General features: G+C 39.8%; 1 protein-coding gene across 1 annotated transcript in view; it reads right to left on the bottom strand.

Annotated features, from left to right (window-relative positions):
• Positions 1 to 1467: 1467 nt before the first annotated feature.
• The window catches only part of ptch1 (patched 1), a 62736-nt gene continuing 40417 nt past the window's right edge, over positions 1468 to 23786 (bottom strand). The window contains exons 16-24 of the mRNA XM_042333341.1: positions 20709 to 20851; positions 19006 to 19189; positions 15927 to 16207; positions 14436 to 14573; positions 13007 to 13149; positions 6691 to 6790; positions 5363 to 5617; positions 4563 to 5096; positions 1468 to 4011 (exon numbers count right to left, since the gene is read on the bottom strand). Of these exons, the coding sequence (XP_042189275.1) occupies positions 4563 to 5096; positions 5363 to 5617; positions 6691 to 6790; positions 13007 to 13149; positions 14436 to 14573; positions 15927 to 16207; positions 19006 to 19189; positions 20709 to 20851 (1778 nt within the window). The 3' untranslated portion in view covers positions 1468 to 4011. The remainder of the gene's footprint in view (positions 4012 to 4562; positions 5097 to 5362; positions 5618 to 6690; positions 6791 to 13006; positions 13150 to 14435; positions 14574 to 15926; positions 16208 to 19005; positions 19190 to 20708; positions 20852 to 23786) is intronic.

Below are 23786 nucleotides of genomic sequence, written 5' to 3'. Positions count from 1 at the left end.
GATATGCAAACTAGGCATGGGAAAGTCCATGTATTGCTATTTGAAATTGGGCTGTTGAATCATAGAAACCATAGAACCATAGAGGTGGCCATTTGCTCCATCGTATCTCTGCTGGTTCTTTAAAGGAGCAATCCTTTCAGTCCCATTTACCTGCCACTTTCTCCCATACACCTGCAGTTTGCTATCTATCTAGTTCCCTTTTGAAAGCTAATATGGATTTTGCCACAACTCAAACAACTCCTTGTGCGTGGAAAATATTCTCCTAATCTCCCGACATTACTCGTTTGCTGACTATCCTAAATTGAATCTTTCTTGTCGTTGACTCTCTGACCAGTAGAAATAGTTTCTCCCTATTGATTCTATCAAAACCTTCATTATTTTATAAGCTTATAACAACACCAAAACATTGTGGGATAGCTCTCGGAACGCTTAACTATGGCGGAGCTTGACACCAACAACAATTTGCATTTATATAGTGTCCCGGAGCGCTTAGTAGTGAAGTCTGATGCTGAGCCAAGGGGAAAGGGAGGGAAGAGGTGACGGTAAGCATGATCAAAAAGGCGGGATTTAAAAGTGGGAAGGGAGGGGGCAAGGTGGAGGGATTGAGAGAGAATTCCAGAGTCCCAAACCAGGGAGAGAAGGGAGACGATCAAAGCATTGTTTGAAGAGGAAAGTCTTCAATGCAAAATAAGGGAATTGCAGAATTAGAAAATATGCAAGTCTCCAGATTCTCAAATAAATATCCCCTCCACTGGATGATCAGAAAAAGAGAAAGTACATATAGTAAAACAACGTGAACCTAAAATATGTTTAACTTTGACACATATAATAAGGACTGGGGTGATGGGGTACAGAATTTTGTAGGGGTGAGTATCCGGGTGGCGGAGTTTTTAATTAGTTGAATTTTGCGCATGGTGGAACTGGGGAAGCCACCCAGGAGGGAATCAAAATAGTCCAGCTGGGAAGTGACAAAAGCGTGGACGAGTGTTTTGGTTGCGAGGTATGGACAGAGATGGACAATGTGTCGGAGGTGGATAAAAGCGATCCTTGTCAAGGAACAGATGTTGGGTAGGAAGGAAAGCTGGGAATCGAACCCTGAGGGAGAGTCCGGGGAGGTTGAGGAGTTCAGACCCACAGGTGAGAAGACGTTGATGGGAGCCAAAGACTATGGCTTCTGTCTTGCCAACATTCAGCTGCAAGGAATTTGTGCTCATCCAGGCCTTGATGTCCGTCAAACAAGCTAACAGAACATCAGCGGGCTGGGAGTCACAGCTGGAGGAGTAGAAGATTTGGGTGTAATCTGCATACATGTGGAAGTTGACCCAATGTCTGCGGATGACATTGCAGAGAGGGAGCATATTGAGGGCTTCTTCAGTTGTGTTGAGTGCAAACAATTCAGACCAGTAATAAGGACAACCACACAATAGTTAAGTTATATTATTTTTATTTGTTAGAAATTCTATCAGTGGTTGAACATTAATATTTAGAGAGCTTCCACAATTTCCACGTCCCATGACGCAGATAAAACACACAAGGCACGTATTCCGCGGAAAATGAACCAAATTATGTAACTTTAGAATAGTTGCTTTCTCTTTAACACTGTAAAACATCTTCTCCAAGTGTAAGTTACAATGAAAAGTGTGCACTGTAACTGTGTCTCAGTTATGATCCAACATAATGGTATCATTACATATAAACTCTTTAAAAATATACTTCTGTCAAAAGACTTGATGACTACTATGTACACTACAAAAATAAATTTTCATATAAATAAATTATATGGCATACATTTATCTTTGTAACTGAAATGACACAAACCCACCTCTGCCAAAATCTGACAGGCAGTGAGACCCAGTTTGAATATTTTCCTTTTGCATCCTCATCCTAAAACCTACACGATCTTAATGTAACAGTTATATATCTTTCCTATTTAATTATTAACATTAGTAAGCACTTTATACAGATTAAAAATCCATTACAAAGTAAAATGTAGCTGTAATAGGGTTTTGAACAGAAGAAAAAATCCCTGCATTTTTGTTATAAACTGGCATACAACAAATACTGTAAGAAAACATTCTTATGATACAAAAATATAAATATCACAAAAAAATACATTTTTTTCCTTAAAAACAGTTGGCAGCCACTGAGAAGTTCTCCCTTTGCCAATGTGACTTATAAGGAGAAAAGGTCTACATTGTGCAGAAGCAGCAGACAGGGGAAGGGGGAGGGAAGAGAAAAACATACATATATCTGCATTTGACACAATCTGTGCTGTTTAAACGAGGAGCAAGGGAGAGGGGAAAATAATAGTTCAAAGTGACAGACAGACGCCAAGGCAGAAGCAGTGGGAAGCCACTCTGAACTTTTGACACGATCTAATATACACTATGGCAGCTGAAGTTAGTTCCAATTAACACCATACAGTTTTTGTTGTGGATTCTGGATGATCTCAGGTCAATCCACGGCAAGTGCCGCATTGAGGTCTGTTGCTGAGTATCACATACACTTCTACGCCAGAGAGTAAACTTTTTTTTCCACATAGAGTAGACAATTAGGGTTAACCCTTAGTGTGCTAATGGCAGTAGCTTATTTTAACACTTAAAAAACGGAGGACATGACTCAGCTTATATGCGACTGGACACCATTTGGCATCATCTGTAACATCAACGTTAGTAAGACTGATGCAAAGAAACACGACTAACAAAATAAACTGTAAAAATGTTGATGATTCAGTCTTTCAATAAAGAATTGCTTAAAACAAATCCTAAATCACCAGATGATAAAATAAAAAAAAGCTTAAAAATAGTATCGAGACCAGTCATCAAGGGAGGATTTTGATTCAACTGTAGGCACCGTTTTGAGTTTTGGAACATATGAGACCTGTATGGAACTCTATATAACATTTCTATATAAATATATATTTTATATATATAAAAAGTAAATATTCGGGGCTGTTCCTGAAGGATTCAGAGCTTCAGTCTTACGCGCCCCACTGGATTGAGCACAAGTGAGGCCATTCATGTGGAGCAGCAGATGAGGTTAACAACAGCATCAGTCAGTTTCAAGAAGAGACAGTACTTTTTTCCCCTACACATTTACATATAAAAAACGGAATTGGATTATAGTCTACATTTTTTAACAAAAAAACTGGATGCATGTCTTTACAAATATACAAATGGAGGTTAAAGAGAACAGTTGAGTTTGAGGGTGGGTCGTTTTTACAAAAATTGCATTCTATTAAGGTTGACAATAAATATTTTTTTTTAAAAAAGGCCGTCTCTTTGTTTCTCCTGACAGCTAGAATTTGTAGGTACAGTTTATCATTCATAGAGTCAAGATAGTCAATAAATACACACACACTAAGGGTTAAATTAAAACACAACAGACATACAGTACACAGCAAAGAGTCTGATGACTATAACTAACAGGTCATAAAAGATTAACGTGCTTTTCTTCATATCTGATCATTTTAAGAAGCACACATAGCGTGCTTGAAATGTTAACAGTAAAATTTCATACTACCACAGGGTTGTGATATGCAAAATTAAAATATTTTAACAAAATGCGTACCTTTACAAAACAAAATCCTATCTCATGAGCAATATTTGCATAGAATAATTATACAGGTAAATTATACAATATTTCAAGCAGCAGCAACATGCTGAAATTAGGACTAGATTAAGCGTAAATGTGGCACAGATACACAGATCAATGTACACCATGTATGGATCACACAATATTGTTCCCAATCTATTCACAGGAGCTTTGCAGCTCCTAAAATATACTACTTTACATTGTACATTTTGTATTATACATATGTGTACATCCTTTAAATATTTTAGAGAAGAAATATTTAACACATAATACAATAGTTTAACAGTTACAATAACCTATTCTCCCAATGCAACATCGCCTGTATTTATAGCGAGGAGCGGTTTTACTTCAAGGTTTCATACTGAGCAAATGAAGAGCTTTTCCATCTTTGGCCTTCTGTGCATCAGAGATTCCATACTGAAAAATGGGGGGAAAGAAGCTATTAGCAAAATATCCTCCAACAGTGTACACTATCATCATCCATCTGCTACTTAATTGATCTCATCTTCTCTATTTACAATCTTAGTGGCGTCCTGCACTATGGATTCTGTCCCTTCTCTCTGTCGTCTCGCTCTCCCTCTCCATCCTTCAACCCCTCCCCCAAGAAAGGAACACATTCCCACAATACATTCCAATGCCTTTTTTGCACAGAACTGCTAGCAAAATATTTCTAGGTTACACAAAACACTCTTCTTTTCAATAGTTTATTTTAAATAGAATTATTAGATTGAAATGGGGGAGAGGAGGGGAAGGGTTCATTTTCAAAATTTAAACACTTGGAACACAACCTGGGTTATATCGGTATCTAGGTTTTTCGTAACATTTTTATGTTAGTTTTTAGGAGTTTGTTTTCAGTTAAAAATTCATCCTCCGCTAACCTATCCCGTTCAAACAATTTAAGAGATAGATATGTTGTAATAGTTTTCAATGGTCACAAGCCTGACATTTAATTTCCCTGGGACACTTACCTAATTTGTTCTCTTACTGACGTTACTCTGTTGCGTTTCACATTCAACATCCTGCAACTCTAAAATTTCCACCTTTGAGTCTCTTCTCTCGTGACGTGCATCGAAAGGCACATGAGGATCTGCAAACGCTCCTTCATCTGTTTCACTGAACCCCTCGTAATGTTGGTAGCCTCCATATACATTCTGATTGGGCATGGGAGGGTGAACAGCCACAGTAACGGAGGCTGTAGCAGTCACAGTAGTGATAGGCTGACAGTACGTTGGGGCAGCAGCACCGGTGGCAGTGAATGCTGAGTTCCTCGTCTTGTGAGAACGGGATTTGTGACTTGAACGGTCCGTGTGGCTGGATCCAGAATGGCCTTCAGGACCAGTTTCAAAAGCGTCTGTCCGCGGTCTGCAAGGAGGGGGCCGTACAGTGTCCCTCACATCCGCGCTGTGGTCCCGGCAGCTCCTCCACACGGGCTGTGGTCTGGTGTCCTGTTGAGGTGGTGGCCTTGGTCTTGGTCGATGATACTTGGATTCTGGCTGAACAACCTATGAACGAAGCCAACAATCAGTCCACACACGTCCAAAATCATTGTCTGATATTCAAGTTGCATACTTTGGTGAAGATAACATTACAGGTCAATCCCATCAACTTGAATTTTAAGTGGTTAAGTCCTTAGCAATGATATAACCTACAAGATGTCAGAGAAGTCGCCTTGATTAAAATGAATTTGGTTTGTCACATTTTTTGAATACCGCTTCAAATGCAGTATCTAACTTTAGTGACTTTTGTATGTAAATAAAGTTTTACTTACAGTGGACTTGGGAAAGACTGGATTCTCTGTTGCTTCCACCATGATTTGATGGCCTGGTGGAGCTCTGCTTGGATTGGATTCATACTGACGAAGCTCTTCACTGATCCCTGAAACTGTGGTCTGTGAGCTGCACTCAGAGTCTGACGAATCCGACCCTTTATTCACGCGCTCTGGATGGAGTGCAAACCTCACAACTCGAGGTGGAGGTTCCGGTGACGGAGTAGGTAACCGGTTTCTTCCATCCGAGGATGAGACCTGCAAAGAGAAGATGCCAGGAACGATCAGTTCCACGTCCCTCCTGTCACCAGAAACCATTCCTTTGAAGTAGGTGGAGTGATGTTAATGTCTTTGTATTGGGCACCGAAGCAGATTGGTCAGGGTTACCCCACTGGATAATGATATCTTTCCACTAATTACTTTAGTTCACAGATATTAAGCCACCCAGCTTCAGTTCCAACACACCTGCTTAAGGTTAAAACCATTTAAACTCTAACTCCAGGTGAATAATAATAATCATCATCCTTGCCTTTGATATAGCACCTTATCATGTCTTCGAGACATCTCAAATGCGCTTCACAGAATATACTGTAAAATGATTTGACTATATACTTTGTGGGCAAACACAGCAGCCAATTACGCACAGCAGTCTCCCCCAAACAGTTGTGGATTGTAGTGAAAAATGTATTTATTTTGAAGGAATTATTATCCCCAGAAAAGCAATCCACCAATCGACTAACAACTGAGTTGCTATTTACTGCTAGGTACACAGAGGCGTGTGGAGTAATAAAAAAAATTGCCCAACATTTCGCCCTGCCGGGAATCGAAACCTGGTCTCTCGCTTGCGAGGCGAGTGCTCTAACTACTGACCTACAGGATGATGCCCCCCTTTCCCCCCCAAAGTACAATTTTCCTTTGAAACGGATTCAGTCCCCAAGGCACAGCCATCACCCACTTTCAGGACCATAAAATGTTCTGGGGGAATAAACCTGGTTTAGGAAACCTGGTTAAAATACAAACTGAATAGCAGGGCCACACGCATGTTCCACAGCAATAATTATGTGTGTCCAGGGCCATGGAGTGAGGCAGGCGCAACAGAGGTGTTCAGTGCTCTGTGGCCTGATCAAAGTCATCACTTTAAAGCCTTTTTAGAAATGAAGTGAGATTTGGCTGAATTGTGGAAAAATATATTTTCTGCCCTTTTCAAAGACAGCATTTACTCATGGCTGCAGCTGTCCGGTCGGTCTCCTGGAGACTTAGGCCTCTATTGCATTTAAAAACATTGTAAAAACTAATAAAGGTAAAAATAATGAAGGACTGAAAAAAATTACCTCAGGATACGGTCCAAAGTATGAAAGAAGAACAGGAAGTAACACTAATCCATTCAGAACACCCAGAATAGTTAAAATGGCCAGGACTGCAAAGAAGTACCTAGAAAAGGGATAAGAAATGGCAATAATTAATTCCCTGCATCTTCATCACTTACACCAAACTTATTATGGATCAAAATTCATTTACCTAAGTGTAAATACAGATTCACAAAAGGTAGCGGGGCAAATCATTACCTTTCACATCAGTCAGGCTACATCCCACAACCAACAGTGTTAGTTGACCAAAAGAAAAGAACAAAGTGCATTAGTTTGTTAATTTTTATTGACAAACACAGAGCATGGACTGTTATTCATGAATGGTTTGTTACACACACAGAAAAATATGGAACGTGGATTGAATGACTGAATAGGCCCATAGAACATGCACAATGAAAGGCGCCCCATTGCCTTAACCTCAGCAGAAGCAAACAAATGAAGTAAAGGGTGCAGAATTTAAACAATTTAGTCTAGAGGCAGGAGAGGCAGAGTTTCAGGCAACTAATCCAGTCTGAAATGCTGCTGCATCTCACAACAGAATCACTAATTAAATCTCTAGTGTATCAAGTAGGTTTCCTCTCACAACACTAATCAAAACTTTCTGCCTGCAGTCCTCAGAGATGCTGGGTTTTAGTTTTACTAAATAGTTCAAATTGCAATCCTTTACAAAGCATGAACCAGCATTCTGCTATAAAATGCTGCCAGTTCTATAGCAGATTCCAGCATTGTATTTGATAAGAGCACTTCACAATAGCATCACTGCACTGCAAACTCAATCTTTTGTTGCACAATTTAGCATCTATGAATGCTCTTGTTTTGCGTCAACGTTTCAAACATAAAAGCTCGAGCGCTGGTGAAAAAGGAAAATCGTCCCAAGTGGTTGTCCATTCCCACCACTGCAGGCTGTGGACTGGGAGTCTTCACGAATATCAAGGTAAGCTTTTAACTGCAAGAGAAGGTCTAACTCATTGGTATTTGACACAGCTGGGACTCAGACTAAACATATGGGCACATTTACGAGTAATGGCTACAGGGGCATAACCTTAGGTAGGTAGGTTTGAGGGATTTGCAAGTGTAAAGGATCACTTTATTGTCTCATTGTATTGTGGTGCATCAAACTGCCACATTCACTCTGTCCAAATACACACTTATGTTTTATTTAATATGTGTGTGTGTATATATATAGTTTACTAAATAGCTCAAATTGTAATCCTTTACAAAGCATAAACCAGCATTCTGCTATAAAATGCTGCCAGTTCTGTAGCTTTGAGACGTCTCAAAGACGTGATAAAGCACTATATCAAATGCAAGGATTATCTATTATATATGTGCATATATATATACATATATATATAGACACACACACACACAACCACACTGAATGGCAGCAAACATAACTCTTATTTGCCTTAATTCCAGATTTGCTACTGTCCCCAATGGAGTCTGATCATTCACTGCTATTTATTTCATGTTTTATGTCAGCAATGCACTCTGGTGCCATTTGTATCTCATCTGTCTCACATTATTGCAAACAACAGTATTTTATTTCTGAGCACCTCAAATGCATTGCATCTGTTGCAGTAATTTGCTTCAGTAATTTAGTAATTTGGCCAGTGAGCTCTGTTCCCCCTGCCCCCTCTCTATTTTTGTCCTTTGTGTACAGTCCATTCTTACCCCTACCCCCCCACCCTGCCAGAAAAGAAAATCTATGTTTATTTTACATTTGACTTGAATAAATAACTGCAGGTCAAGGCTCAAAAATTGTAAAACGAGACAAAGTCACAAAATCAAGCAGGCATTAATTACACCGACATCTCTTCAATCTAAACAAACGGGAGGAAAAAAAAATGTGTAAACTTGATTCTCATAGTTAAAATCAGGCTCCGAGTATTAAATAGACTGAACTTGGAAGACGGGAGGTGCCCATTTTATATGTAGTCAAGCTTTACCTTTTAAAATGTTATGGTCCAAAGTCGTTTCTAATCTGTGTTAAATTGCCACCTGAGTCTGCCCAATCTGTCCAGATGTGGATATTGAGAGATAATAATAATAATCCTTGCATTTGATATAGCGCTTTTCACGTCTTCTAGACGTCTCAAAGCATTTCGCAGAATAGACTGTAAAGTGAATTGACTGTATATTTGTGGGCGAAATGCAGCAGCCAATTGCGCACAGCAGTGTCCCACAAACAGTTGTGGATTGAAGTGACCAATTTATCATTGTTTGTTTTTCTTAAGGGATTATTATCAGGCGTCTGGAATAAGAAAACTTACCCAAGGTTTCACCTTGCCGGGAATCGAACCCAGGTCTCTCACTTACAAAGTGAGTTCTCTAACCACTGAGCTACAGGACTCCACGAATATACTTACAATATAATATAGTTGACAAATTTACTGCCATCGTCTTAACATTATACTTCATAAATTTATTGTCATCTTCTTAACATCAGACTTCATAAATGTATCTATGTTGTCTTAACTACATAATTCACAAATATACCCCTAACATCTTAACACTACACTTCACAACTGTACGTCCATTGTCTTAACATAACAATCACAAATTTAGCCCTTATTGTATTTCACATGTTTACCGCTATCATCTTAATACTATACTTCACAAATTTACCTCCTCGTCTTAACACCTAATAGTTTGTGTTGCTGTATTATCATATTTTGCTAATGAAGATTGTGGAGAACCAAAAAAGGCAATGTTTCATTAACGGGCACCTGAATTACTACATAAGCAGAAGCCAGTTTGTTGAAGAACACAGGGCAGTTAAACAAAAGGCAAAATACTGTAGATGCTGGAAATCTGAAATAAAAACAGAAGTTGCTGGGAATGCCATACCTTGCATTTGACTGGCATGAGGCGGTGAAGGTCAAAAATACATTACTTATTACAGGGTTCATAAAAATCGTAATTCAGTGCTTCAATACAAACTCCTTCCGAGCGTGTCACAGCACAGTTCTTACCGGTCAGTGTATTACACATCTGATTACCAGCAGGAATCAATAGTTCCAAAATAATTTTCCCAGGTGAGAGAATTTATTTCCATTATAAAGTATCTGGCAAGCTTTCCCACTGCTTGTCCAGCCAGGACCATCCTACCTGCTAGGGCTTTGGCTTGCAGGGTTAACAGGAGCTGTGTGGGATGATTCTCTACCCCCAGTGAAATTTTAAAGCATGACTGCTCACTTTCTCTTACTCTTTCAAGACAAACAGCCATCATATTTCATAGAATGGGGTGCTTTCAATTGTGCTGGAGCAATTAAGCTTTACTGATTTGCTATGTCACCAGCCGGATGGCAGGAGAGATATTTCACCAGAAGGCACACTGCCCAGTAAAATAATGCTGCTGGCAAGTTTCAAGGAGAAAGGAGTCCGATAAAAATGTTGACTTTAGTTCAAACTAGAAACTATAGGATAATGGATTTTTTTGGGGGAAAAATGTTCTCAGCTCTCTTCATTGGAATTCCTGAAAAAAAACTTGCACTTATATAGCACTTTTCATGTAGGATAATATTTTGAAGAGCTTTTACACAGATGGGATTGGCGTCCTCACAGGACAGGAGATGGTTGATGGGAGAGAAGTGAGTGAAACCACAATCAAAGGAGACAGTTTTTTTCCTGAAAGATTTTGATGGTATGAGACCAAGGGATTTGGGGAGACAGAGAGGGACTACAGTTGATCATTATCAGTAGGGATGGGGCTCAACGATGTGGAGGCATTTGAAAGTTAGTTTGAAATCAATCTACTGGAGAAATTATTCATCAGATAACAAATAGTTTGATTTAATGAATGGCTTAAAATATTATTCTTAGGAGCTGAAAAGTTGACACAAAGGAGGATTGAATGCTAAAAGTAACGAATACACACATTTCATTTGATGCATTAACTTCCCTTCTCTGTCTATCTAAACATCTGAAGGGGAAATTACCCTCATAAAACCACGTGCATTTCAACGCATTACTCGCAATCCCGAAAATTATTTATTTTTACTGGCTCANTTTTTTTTCCAGCAGCCATCGATATAGTGCCATGTTGGCCAGAATTATCAAGCCATCTGTGAGGCCTCCAAACAGGCCTCGGGCCTAGTTATTTATTTATTCTGCCCTGTTTCACACCTGCCTTAGCTCTCCCCTGTGCTCCCTTCTCTCTCTGCCACTGTAGCCTGCCACAAAGGGCCAGTGTTAAAGCTAGCATTAGCCATTTTGCAAAGCTCCACAGGTTGTTTGGAGTAGAAAGGCGTCTGTTACACTACACTTCTCAAATTCCCTCATGCAAAAAAATCTACTCAGCCTCCTTAATTAAACCTGCGTGTCACAGTTTTCCTTCAGCACTGAGCAACAACCCTGAGACAGTTTAAACGCTGCAAGAGCATCATATTCGTGACCTTTGTTGTTCTAACTGATGCAGGGGATTTACCGTTCCTCGCTTAAACTGATTTCTTAAAAAATTTGGAAATTTAGCAGGTCAAGGGTTAGGTCAGGTCAGCCAATGGAAGAATACAACCTTGCAGAGTACTTCCTTTGACAAACACTGGAGCACAACAATGGGCTGGTCGACCAGCCAGAAAACAAAACCACCAGAGGCAAGCAAGCAAGACACAATATTTTAGCTAATGGTTTCTTCGCTTTCATGCGCCACCATCCACTGCCCCGCTCTTTGCTGCCGCTGGTAAAGATTTTAAGGCCACGGCTGCTAGTCATAGGCAGCTCTGTGAAAGCCTCGAGTGTTCCCATGCATCATATTACAGTCCCTACTTCTGAATGTTTGAGCACAGCTTCTAAATGTTTTTAAAATTGCATATTGTTCCATTATACTCCTTCTATCAATGACCTCTCTTACAAAAAACAAGTATGTGATGTGTGCAAACCATATGTAAACCACATGTAAACCCATGTACCCTGATCAACACCAATGGTAAGTATTGGTTGTTGTTTACATAAATAAGGGCAGCATCTCTAATTCGCCTGTACACATGGCTTGCGCAATCATGCATAATAATTTTCACTAGGTTTGATTTGGACTGAGGCAAAAATAAGGACATCTTTGTTATTCTTTAAAATGGCACTTTCCATTATGAATGTAAAAATGTGTAAGGCTTTTTAATGTCAGCATATGTTAGATCGACTATCCCTATTTCCTTGAATTACTTAGTCTATTACAGAAATAACTAATCTATTCAAAGTGAGTAATCGACTGCCTATAATCCTCATCTAGTCAGATGTACAGTTTAGTACAAACATAAAATTGATGTAGTGTAAGTCTCATTCATTTTGACAAATGTTTTACAATAATGGAACAACCTGATGACATTATCACTGGCAAGAGTAGTAGCTACTGAGTAATAGAATTGTTAATTCTTCTGAACAGGCCAGTGTAATAGCTTACCATTTAGAAAACTGATGATTCTTTGTATGTGTGTGTGTGCACACGTATCTTTGTTTGTATGTGTGCATGCAAGTGTGGATGGGGCTATGGGAAACGTGAAGTACAGAGGTATATGGAAAGGGCAGGTAAATGGGACTGAAAAGATTGCTCTTGAAAGAACTAGAACAGACATGATGGGCCAAATATCCTTCTTCTGTGCTGCAAATTTCTATGGTTCTATCAGGGGGGAGGGCGGAACCAAAAATATGTGGAGCCACAATGATGGTTTTGTTATCAAAGGTAACTTCTCTATTAAAAAAAGGAGGAAAATAGGATTTCTAAAAAGTATGCCTTAAAAGAGATGCAGTTTTGAACATATAGGTGAAGAGGTTATTGGCATTTTCTGGCTTCTTTCCTCCCATCTCTCAACTTCTTATAGCTGCGTGCTTCTATTTTCTTTGTGCAATTTTTGCCGCTTATGCTCTTAAAATGAGAATACCTTGATACAATATTTGGCAATAACAACAACAAAATTACATTTGTATAGCACCTTTCACATCAGGAGGACTGCTAAAGGCGCTAAACAATACACAAAAGGCATAGCCATTCAAATCTCGTTTTTATTATCATAAAAGACCACCAACAGTGATTATTGGAACAGAGCTAGAAAAAACAGATCAAAAGGATCTCGCCTACTATCCATTGTGCAAACATTGGCACTGACAGCATTTTCACCAGAAAAAAAACAACTTTGGCAAAGTGACAAAATATTTCACATCGAAAAAAGACCAACGACAAATATTAAACGCAAGGCTGATAAAAATTGCCATTGCCTTGAAACTCGTGATTAAAATTCCCATCCTACTCTGTGAATCAGGACAAGATTCAAAGAAGGGATTTTACCTGACAATGAAGTCAAACTCAGACCCAGCAAGCATGAGAACCCCGAGTAGAGTAGATACAGCCCCGTCCAACACAGGTGCAAACATGTGTTCCAGAGCCAGAACTGCACGGCAATTCTTGTCTCCAATTGCAGTCAGAAATGCCTACAGGCGATAAAGATCAATGTAATCAGACCTCTGTGTTTACTGAAGGAAGTGCATAGCAGCAAACGTGCAAAGAGCTGCCCAACAGCTAAGTAACACACTGGCTGTTAGTGATTATACCCGGCAGGATGAACCTTTTGCATGAATTTGTATTAAATAGGCAGGGTAGGAAAAATGCTAACATTTCATTCTTTTTTAAGAAAAAAGAAAGGTCGTCTGATATTCACATGCAGTATTTTAAAAAAAGTAAAGAAAGCACAGCATATTCAGAAGTCATGAAAATGTTATGATCATTTAGTGCTGACTTGAACCATATGGAGGGAATATAATGTATATACAAATATATTATATATATATATATATATACACACACACCCACACACATATATATACATACACACACGCACAGTGAACACACACTGTAACTGCATTATAACCGTATCAGTGTTATAAAGAAGTTGCTATAACAGGGCCACACCTTATGGTTTATTTCTGCCAGAAGACAAACTCAATCAGTGCATGCACTTTCATACGAATGGGAACCTACACTTTTGCTCCTTACCTCTTTGATTGACGATGCTTCACGCTTAGTGGGGATCTCAATGTGGTTTATTTATTTGAATTCGGTGGCATGACTGGTTTGGAAAGGTTTAAGCATGCCAATGCCACCTGTGTCAGCCACTTGGCTGACCCTCCATCCCACCCCCAAAAGTCTTTGTTGACTTTTCAGTCCTGCTCTGGACTCCACCTCTAGGAAGTAGTTTCAGAATCGAATCAATGCTGGTGCCATCAGTAAAATTTGAGCTCCAAGTATATTTTATATGTAAAATATACATACCACACAGTTGCTAAAAATAGAAACGTTTACCAATCTAAAATAGGATTTTTTATAAACCCGCAACAGAAATAGCTATTTATTTGCAGACGTCATTTGATATTACCCCAGTGAGTGCTAGGTCATTGGGAAATTGGCTGGGAGAGATTATTTTTGTGGTATTTCTTCACTGAGTTCCTTAAAGTGGAACCAAGAGTCGCCAAGTGAAGTCTTCTCCTGTTACCTGGAACTATGCCAACCAGTAGGAACTCCAATGTGATCTAGTTCCAGAGTCGAGTTCTGGAATTATACCACAATTTGGCCATAAGGTCAGAATTTGCCCCTGATTAAAATCATGATCACCAGCAGTGCTTTAGACCAGCGTTGTTGACACAGGTAGTGTGATAAGCCATTGGCTCATAAATGCACTCCAAATATTTCCCGCAAAAGGAATAAACAAGTGTTTACTTACCAGGGCCACGTGAACGGTGAATTCCACCCCTATTCCAACAGAAGCGATCAGGATCACGACAGGGACTGCACTGAGTTTTATCCCGATCAGTCCCATCATTCCAAAAAGCTCCACAGTCATCAGTGCCAGGACTAAGACCTAAATTGAGGGAAATTAAGCAATTTATTATCCATTCAAAAGATCTAGGTGATCTTCTCAGAGAGAACAAAACAAATTGTCAAACATTACATACAAATATATATATTACCATAAGAAATATGATCATTTGTTTCTAGATTCTCAGAAGGGAAAAGCAATGAATTTAAGAACATAAGGAAACACGGAATGGGGAAAAGCAATTCAGTCCATCAAACACTCATCAGATCATGCCGTGGATCTCATTCAAAACTCTTGTTGAAATGAGGAGAGGGCAACCCAAGAAAAAAGCTTCTACCTCAGTTGAAACCAGCCAGTATTGGGACAGGCTCAGGCGGAATTCCCAGCAAGAATGCTGCCAGGAACCCTCTCAACATCGGAAACACTACAGTACTGGAACCGAGGTGCTCCTTGGCAGGGATTAAAACTTCCGTTTCAAGTCGATGCTTAACTCGTTCAAAAGAGAAAGCTGGATTATTTAGAACAGTTCTGGAGAAATCCTCAGTAAGTGAAGATGACTCTCGGGGTAGACCAAAGCGCCCCTGAAGAGTAAATGCCATTATCAGCTGATGAGTGTCAGATTACAGAGGCCTCTTTGTATTTTTTTAAAAAAAGCACCAAACCACCAGCCTGACTGCAGTTAAATCTGAAGCAAAGGCAAAGCTTTCCTTTCATTTAGCTAGGAAAGATGGCTTTCAAAAGCAGACTGGTCCCACCAATTGATCAGGCTGTGGAGCCTAAAAGATCTCCAATAAACCACCAAAAATAGGGAAGTAAATTCTACTTTCAGATCTCGACTGACACAAATAAAGGGGTTTCTGTTAAAAACAACTTGATGAGTCTTAATGAAATTTCAAGTAATACCCTAAATTATTTGAACATTTCATCCAAAAAAAACACACACGTTGCAGACTAAACATTTTCCTTCATAAAACATGTTTACTTAGACAAAGTTTGCAATCCAGTACTAGTTAATTAATTCACATCTGGAATTATTTTGCACAACTTTTGCAATTACGGCATCACTGCAGAATTAGTCAAATCAAGAAAACACTTCTTGCATAGATTTTGGGACAAATGTTCAAAAAGTCATCTCGAGAAATAATTTTTTTAAAAAATATTTTTTTTAAGAAAACAAGAATTTAAATTCTTGTGCAAATGTGAGCCCAGGACTTGGGGCTTTTCTTCCCTTGTTTAAATTTTCAGTCGTCATCTTTCCAAGGCGAATAAACATTTCATGAATGATGTCACATGCATACCCCACCAGAGGCCCAGACATAAACAAATCCCTTCCCGACTGCAGCAAGAGCTGTACCGAAAGGAATTCAGAAGCAACAAAGCCCCTTGTAAACTTACAATGATCCCAGCAGTCCAGGGGTTCAGGAGGAAGAGAGCGCACACCAGAAATGTGCAGGCTAGCACCACGCTGATGGCCAAGAGCAGCCAATGTCGAAGCCCAATGTACTGTTCCCAGAAAAGAAACGGGTATCCGTTCGGATAACTGGCAATTCCTTGGCTGGTGAAGTTACTGCAGATATTTCTGACATTTTCAATTGCCTCCACGAAGTCTGGTGTCTCACGCAGCCCGTTGAGGTAGAAAGGAAACTGGGCATATTCGATAGACTCGCCTGCTGGAACTAAACGTGAAATAGCGTGTTAAAAAAAACACTGTTGACTTCATTTTACCGATTGTAAGTTAAGAGTTGATGATGACTGCAGTAATTTTCAATATAACAATATATTATATCAAACCAAATAAAATCAATTAAAAAAATAAAGAAATGCTCTGGACCCTATGTGTGATGTTTGCAAAAAAAGTGTGAAGTGTAAGATGTGACTTGTATTTTGCCAATTTTGTGATATTTCTAAAACAGCTAATTGTGATTTCTGTAAGCTGCCAGTGTTTTTTAAAAAAGTAATTTGCTTCATGGCTGTTTGTGGAGCACTGCAGTGCGCAAATTGGCTGCCGTGTTCATCTACAAAATACATAGTTACTACACTTTACAAAAAAAACTTTAAGTGTTTTGAGACATTTCGACTTGCTACAATGCTTTCGCAAATGCAAGTATTACTATATCACAACAAGAGTAAAAACAATTTGCCCTTCAGGTAGTGACTGGGAGAGCTTAAAAGATTAAAATATTATCAATACGTATGGAAAAAACACTGGAGAAACAAAATGCCATCGTTCCACTTCACTTCCCAACCCCTTTTACGGATATTGAACATTAGAGCCATTTCCCATACTTCTATTTTTATCAGTAGTGCCACAAGTGTGTGCTACTATACAAATCAGAATTGTTTTAGCAACGGAACACTAAAACTATTTTCGCTGTTATGTCACAGTCAGGGGCTTTCAAAACCAGAAAAGTGGGGGGGGGGGGGAATCTATTTAAATAAGATGTGGATGAGGTCTGTAAAACATTTGTGAAAGATATACCGTTTGAGACAAATATTTGAACATAAAAGTTAGTCAGAAAACAATCCAGCGAATGGATAGGTGCACTACAGTAAAATCATAATATTCGATAGATCCACCCTTTGAATTTACCTCTGGAGGTAACATCTGGGTGGGCTCAGTGGTATTAAAAATACTGAGGAATTATTGAGATGTAATTAGCTGGTGAATCAAGGTTTAATCATACAATGCAACAACAAAAGCTTTTTTTTTTGAATCAAAATAATAAAAAAAAGCAGATCTCCAACTCCAACTATATTTTTGACTGACTGCCTTGGTTTTCTCCCCCCCAGACAGGCACACTTTAAAATGCATGTCTTTCCTGAAAAAATTCCCAACAAAACTGGCATTTAGCTTTTTGCTGCTGTGTGTTCCAGACCCTGCAGGGTCATTCAGCTGACTTGCTAAACATGATTTGCCCTATTATAATCTCAACTATAAATTTTCATTAAGACAAGCCTTGGCTGACTGCCACCAGGCTCCAGGGTTTAGAATACAGTGAAGCCTCATTATCCAATCACATTTCCAGGAGCCCGCTCCGCAGACCAATAACCACAACTAGCAGGCAGCCACACAACTGAAACCGGCATTGAAATTAAATCAATCCGAGTCCTCTCCCAGAGACACCGGGACTCCCTCCACTGCCCTCTCCTCCCCTGCGTAGCCAACCCCCCTCAGAATGATTCTGATGAAGTGCGGTTAAGTTTCAATCCACAGTCAAATCACATCACTGCACGCACTGGGCAAGAGAAGAGAATTTCTTTCAGTGTCCTGGCCAACGACCCCCCCCCCCAAATAAAATTGGTCATTCGTTTCACAGCTGTCTGTGGGGCATTGCTGTGCATATTTGGACTGCCACATTTACATACAAATACAGTCACCCCACGTCCCAGTAAATCCTGTGAAATGCTTTGAGACATAATGTAACAGGCGCTATAACAAAAATAAGAATTAGTTATTAACTCTTTGCGTCTGTACTAATCCGAGGTGCCCGATATTTTTAGTGAAAACGTGGACAATTGTAAGCGAAATACCAGAGAAAATTGCAACAACAGGGAACAGTTTGGTTCCACGTGATGTTTCAACTTCCAACGCCCAGAAACCAGAGTTCAAATCTTCAGTTACCTTCTGAAGGCGACGTTTAAGGTTATGTTAAAGAGGACCAACGCATCAGAAAGAGAGCGTTTAACCAAGCGGACGATTGCCCCAGTGAGAGAAGGGAATAATAGCACAGAAGAGTTTACTACCTGAGAACAAGAGTACAGTGGCTATTGCCGTGTCTTGTGCGAGGAGGACAGAGCAGCCTGGGAGGGCAAAGGACACCTATGGGGTGACTTTCAGCAGATATTACTGCAGGCAGATATTACAAGGTCGGGAACAAAGGGTTGAACAAAATAAATGGGGAAGATTTTCGCCCTTGTTTTTATTGCATTTTGTTTTAAGGGGGGATGAGGTGGAAGTGTCATATAGACTTTGCAGTTAATAAAAAGAAAAACATAAGAGAGCTTTTGCATCACAAAATGACCTTTTAGCTGCAGGTAATAATAGTCACAAAACTAGATCCTTCATAAGCGCATAATCATTCTTAATAATCCAATAACAATAGTGTTCCTCATGTCCGTATTTAAACTGACAGTGGGAGATTCTTCTTTCAGTACAATTCACTTACACTATAAGCAAACCCGAGTTAAATGAAGAGTGGCTTGTATTTTGTGTGATGACCTGTTCCTTCATCATGTTCACATGTCCAAGTTGATACAGATATTGGCCTTTCTACTGTGTTAACTTCATTTAGCTGCAGAAATTAGTCTGAGTAACTTTATTCTTAAATCTCACAAATGCATCTGCAATTGAGGTATGGTGCAATTTATAACCATTAGAGCAGTGAGTCCAAACAGCCATCTGATGAAGAAATGGGAGTGTGTAACATTGCCATCCAATGGAGGGAAGATCAACGCCTTGGAACCGTCTACTTACTTCTGAGCTCGGTTTCTGGCATGTCGTCGGCCTTGTCATGGACCCACTCAGGGGGATGTGGTCGGATGTTGGCTTGAGAGGCAGCGTAGGCCACAGGGTCATTGCTGACCCAGGCAGTCAGGTAGATGTAGAAAGCATTGGGGTTGATGATTCCATCGGCATCAACTAGACGCTGTTTGGTCAACTGCAACAAGAAGACAACTGCTTGGTTCAGGGTCTTCCTTTTGTGAAAATACCTCACAACCGTAGGCCAAGACCTTACTCTCCCCGCAACAACAAACACGAGTAGAATTCATGTTACAAATGGCCAAGTGATCTTGCTTCAATAGTGCAAAGGCAACAAATCTCAACCAAGTTTTCTCTTGAAGATGTTACTGAAAACATAACCAAGTAGTTTGTTTTCGGATAAGTCCTTTCGCTGACAAATTTAAGCAATTTTTTCTTAATGTTCCTTGTACAAAAAAAAGGAACGACACTACAGTTAGCCTAAGAATACAAAAAAAGGAAAGAAAATTTGGCAAGAGTCCCTGTGCACGTCTGTGTGCAGTTAACCTCTGTTGTTAACACTGAAGGAAATGCCACCCAGCAAATGGAGGAGAGCTATAAAAATAAAACAACATCTGTACAAATTTTGCTAGCACTTGCTTCTCCTGACCTATGTATATTCGGAAAATGCACCACGCCAAGAAACAGACAGGAGCGCGATCCTGCTTAGTTCACGGTGGGGGAGGGGAAGGCAAAAGTGCGGGAGGGGGGTTGGGGGAAGAAACTGAAGAGAAAAGAAGAAACAGCCAAAATATGCATTTTTTTAAAAAAAAGGAAATTAAATGTATGGAAAATATGCACTTTTTAAAAAAAAAACAACACTGGCCCTGCTCCCATTTCAGGTCTCTTTTTTGAATGAAGTAAAACACAAACTGTGACAGCAGCATGAAAAAAAGAGGTTTGATTTCCAGGCTCTGGATTCAATTAATGCATGGGATACTCAGCAACTGTATGTCTTCAGCTGTCTTTGGAATTGAACAGTGCGGGGAGCAACCCCTGTGGGCATGGCACACTTTTCTCCCTCCCAGGCACAGGAAATTACATAAGAAGTTACAGTCTGACACTGGTCCCACAAGTTACACCTGGCAAAGAACAAACTACTGTATTTGAAAGCTGACTACACTATATACTCATCCAGGGCAACTCTAAATCAGCGATTGTGTCTTAATTCTTTCAGTGTTAACTGGCCCGCTGTAGTCTGCAGTAAAGTAATATGTTTTACACCACATAATAACTTGAACAATGTACTCTGTAAAACTGTCATCTCGAATATGGCGAGCACGGTGGAGAATAAGCAGATCTCTCCCCCAGAACATTATTGATGGTATTCTGCCAGAAAAAGGGAAAAAAATAGACAAATGGCCTGAGCGAGGACTAATTGCTTTTTTTCAGCGCTCACTACCATTTCCATTGAGGCTTCACGTTCCTAATGGATGCAGACAATAAAAATTTGTAGATCTGTAACCCCGTGTGCACAAGCCATGTGCAGACCTTATGTATCACTACAAGAGAAGCCGTTGAAAACGTCAAGAGGAAATTTGGATTGCACTTTTCAACTCAGAGGACAGAAGCCATTTGGCTAATTTCTAGATTTTCAGCAAGAAAATAAGCACCGTATTTCCTAGCACAGCCAGTTGAATTCTTTACAAAGCTTGTACCTGACTTAAGTCGATAGGTTTGTCCCTGTTGCCGGTCTGAACCAGCAACTTATAGGCAAGAACACCATCATCCGACCCATTTTTGTAGTTGTTGTAAGTGATCTTCCCAGCTTGCCATTCCCGGTCGAAGGAGTCTTGCAGGCCTAAGCAGATAGGAAGTTGAAATGTTTTGTAAATAGCACAATGCAGAACACCAAAGCAGTGATTACATTTCATGTATCATTACAATTTAAATACTAATATTACAGCACAAGTAATGTGCACCACAATAATTGAAGTGTGCGTGCCTGTTCACATGTATGTGCGTATTCACGTGTGTACCTGAGTGTTCATGTGTGCATGCTCGCGTTTATATGTTGGGGAATGTTCAAGGGTAAGGACGATTGATCAGCAGTAATCGGACTCTGATTTTTGGTAAATAGAAACCGTTTGTGGGATCAATGTCTGACACCAAGTGATGCTGCGGCTGTACATAATTTGGGGGACCAAGGAGACCATGGAGATGCATTCTTACTATTCATCATCTGAGTTAACTGAGATCAGCCAGTGTTGCAGTGGGCATAAACAATTAGCTTCAGTACGAAGGAGGGAAAAGATTGCCAAGAGTTTCTGTCCGGATTGCCATCCAGCAAGCTCAGCTGGAGATCACACGTGTGAACACGAGGTGAGGACAGGATCAGCTCAGCTCTAATGCTTCCCATGGTCAAGGATTCTGCTGAGTCTCATTGTTCAGGCTGTTAACAGGGAAAGGGGCGACTTGGATAAGGTATCTGAGGGTAACCAGTGCCACATATGGAATTATACCCAGCGGGAAGTACCACCTTCAAGAGAGGAGGAGTGACAGGGAAAATCGAAGGAAAAAAGTAAACGTTTTTTAGGTTGTATGGTGTCCAATGACCTTTTTTCAAAATTAAAGAATTTAGTAATTACAGAATATAGGATTAATTCATATTCCATGGCTGTTTGTGGAACAAAACACACTCGCTATACATTAAATCCTATGAAACTCTTTCGAAACATTCTCTTGAAGTGAAAGGTACTACATTACATGCAATGATTATTATTAGTAGTAAAAGAGCTATTATTAAATCATTAATATCAGCTATTAATAAACTTTAATCTTAATTATCTAAATCATAATTTGCGATTTATGCAGGAAAATGTCAAATAGTTTACATGTGGTTATGTTATTTTAGTAGCTGATTTAGCAATTACAGTAGTACAGCCTGTATTTGAGAAAGTTGCAGATGTCAAATTATTTGTATTATTTTGTTTGGTCAGCCGTATGTCTGACCCATCCGGAAACCCATCATCATGCTTAAGAATATGCAAACTAAACTGTGAATGAGCTACTCAGTGCCTGGATATCCCACACAACGTGATTTGCTCATGTCTGCCCCCTATTGATTGGTCACAAGAGTAGAATGAGCCTAAGAGACAGTCTATGAGCAGGTTATTATCCACCCTCTTGAGCAGAATCTTACAAAAATTTAGGAAAATTAACAACATCAACAAAATAAAAATAACATAAGAAAATAAAAGTAGTTGCTGAATTTGAAACTTGTAGAAAAAAACAAAAAAGATTGCAGATCGGCAAAATTTTCTTCAAGACAGCAATTATTACTAAAGTACATAAACTGGGGGTGAAAAATAGGCTATGTAATGTAATAGCCACAGAACAAAATTCAGTTTCACCTCACTGCAATGCTGCAAATTAAGTATATTTAAGCGTACAGTTCACTTTTTATATTTTTTTCTAAAAAGTATTTTAACTGAATGCAATTGATAAATATGAAGTACAGTGTAGTACTGTACAGTAGGTACAGTACATTCAAGGCAAACTTTGCACTCAGTGAAATGACATAAATTCTGCCAGAAAGCATACTGGTAGAAAATGCACCCAACATGGGGGTGAAAGCAGTCTGTAGTTAAAAAAGAAAAGCATCGAAGCCATTCCACAAACACAGTGTGAGTTAGCACTATGTCCTCAATTCATTCCATCTGTTTGAGTTGGGCAGCACTTTACAAGTCGTGAGATCTGCTGCCAGCACATGTAAAGATCACAGCCAACACCTATTCATTCTCAACTGCGATTTTCCTCTGCTGCCTTCTAAAAAAAACATGGAAGATCACTAGCTGTTCCAAGCAGGTAATTTGGATCAGATTTGGAACAGGAAGCAGCAGCTCCTTTACAACGAGGCTCTGTGCGAGCACATGACAAACCACATACCCCGGAGTTTAGACCCACCTCACAGCTGCTCTGAGGTTGTAATCAAAACCATCATTACAGATCTGATAGGTTAACTACAGCTGTAAGGAGATAAGGCTAAAGCCAGGCACACAAATGGCATCGCCTGAGGCCTCAGCTCTCACCGTCGAGTTTAAGAGGGAGAGGGGGAGGGAAAGAGGAGAGAAGAGGAGAAGGAAGAGGAAAAACTCCCACGTAGAACAGCAGACACCAAACTAAAACAAAGTGCTTTGAAGCAATGTGCATTGAACTCCAAGAAAACACACACACACCTGCCAAACTTGATGCACATTCCCAGACCTGCCTTGGAATGAAGAGGAACCAATTTGTAAATACCACCTCAGTGAGTTCAAAGCCCTACACTGAGTGTGGCCTCGGTCTGTACTCATGCTTGTCAAAACTTGGCTTCCCTGAATAATGATCTTGCAACTGGATTGTCTGGCAGCCCATCAACACAAACACCTACTGCCACAACTACCTACCGTCAAAAAGCCTGCAAAAACAAACAAAGCCATTCACACGGTTTCATATGATCAACCTCCAGCGTCCACTATATTTCAACAAGAAAACTCAGATTGGAGCACACAGGATGGCAATAAATTGTCAATGAGCTGCAGTGTCAGAGATACAGCCCTACAGGTGAGACATTAATGCAACATCCCATTTGTCTGTTCAATTAGACATTAAAGATCTTATAGCACTATTTAAAAAGAGAAGGGAGTTTAGTTGCTCCTGTTCTCCCGGCCAACAATCTCCAGATAAAATTGATCACTTGCTTTGTGGCTGTTTCCTAGACATTGCTGTGTGTAAATTGGCTGCCGCATTCATCT

The sequence above is a fragment of the Callorhinchus milii genome, unplaced genomic scaffold (genome assembly GCF_018977255.1).
Source record: "Callorhinchus milii isolate IMCB2004 unplaced genomic scaffold, IMCB_Cmil_1.0 Scaffold1, whole genome shotgun sequence".
Taxonomy (NCBI): Eukaryota; Metazoa; Chordata; class Chondrichthyes; order Chimaeriformes; family Callorhinchidae; genus Callorhinchus; species Callorhinchus milii.
The sequence above is the reverse complement of the archived record's forward strand: the minus strand, read 5'-3'. Positions and strand labels throughout refer to the sequence as shown.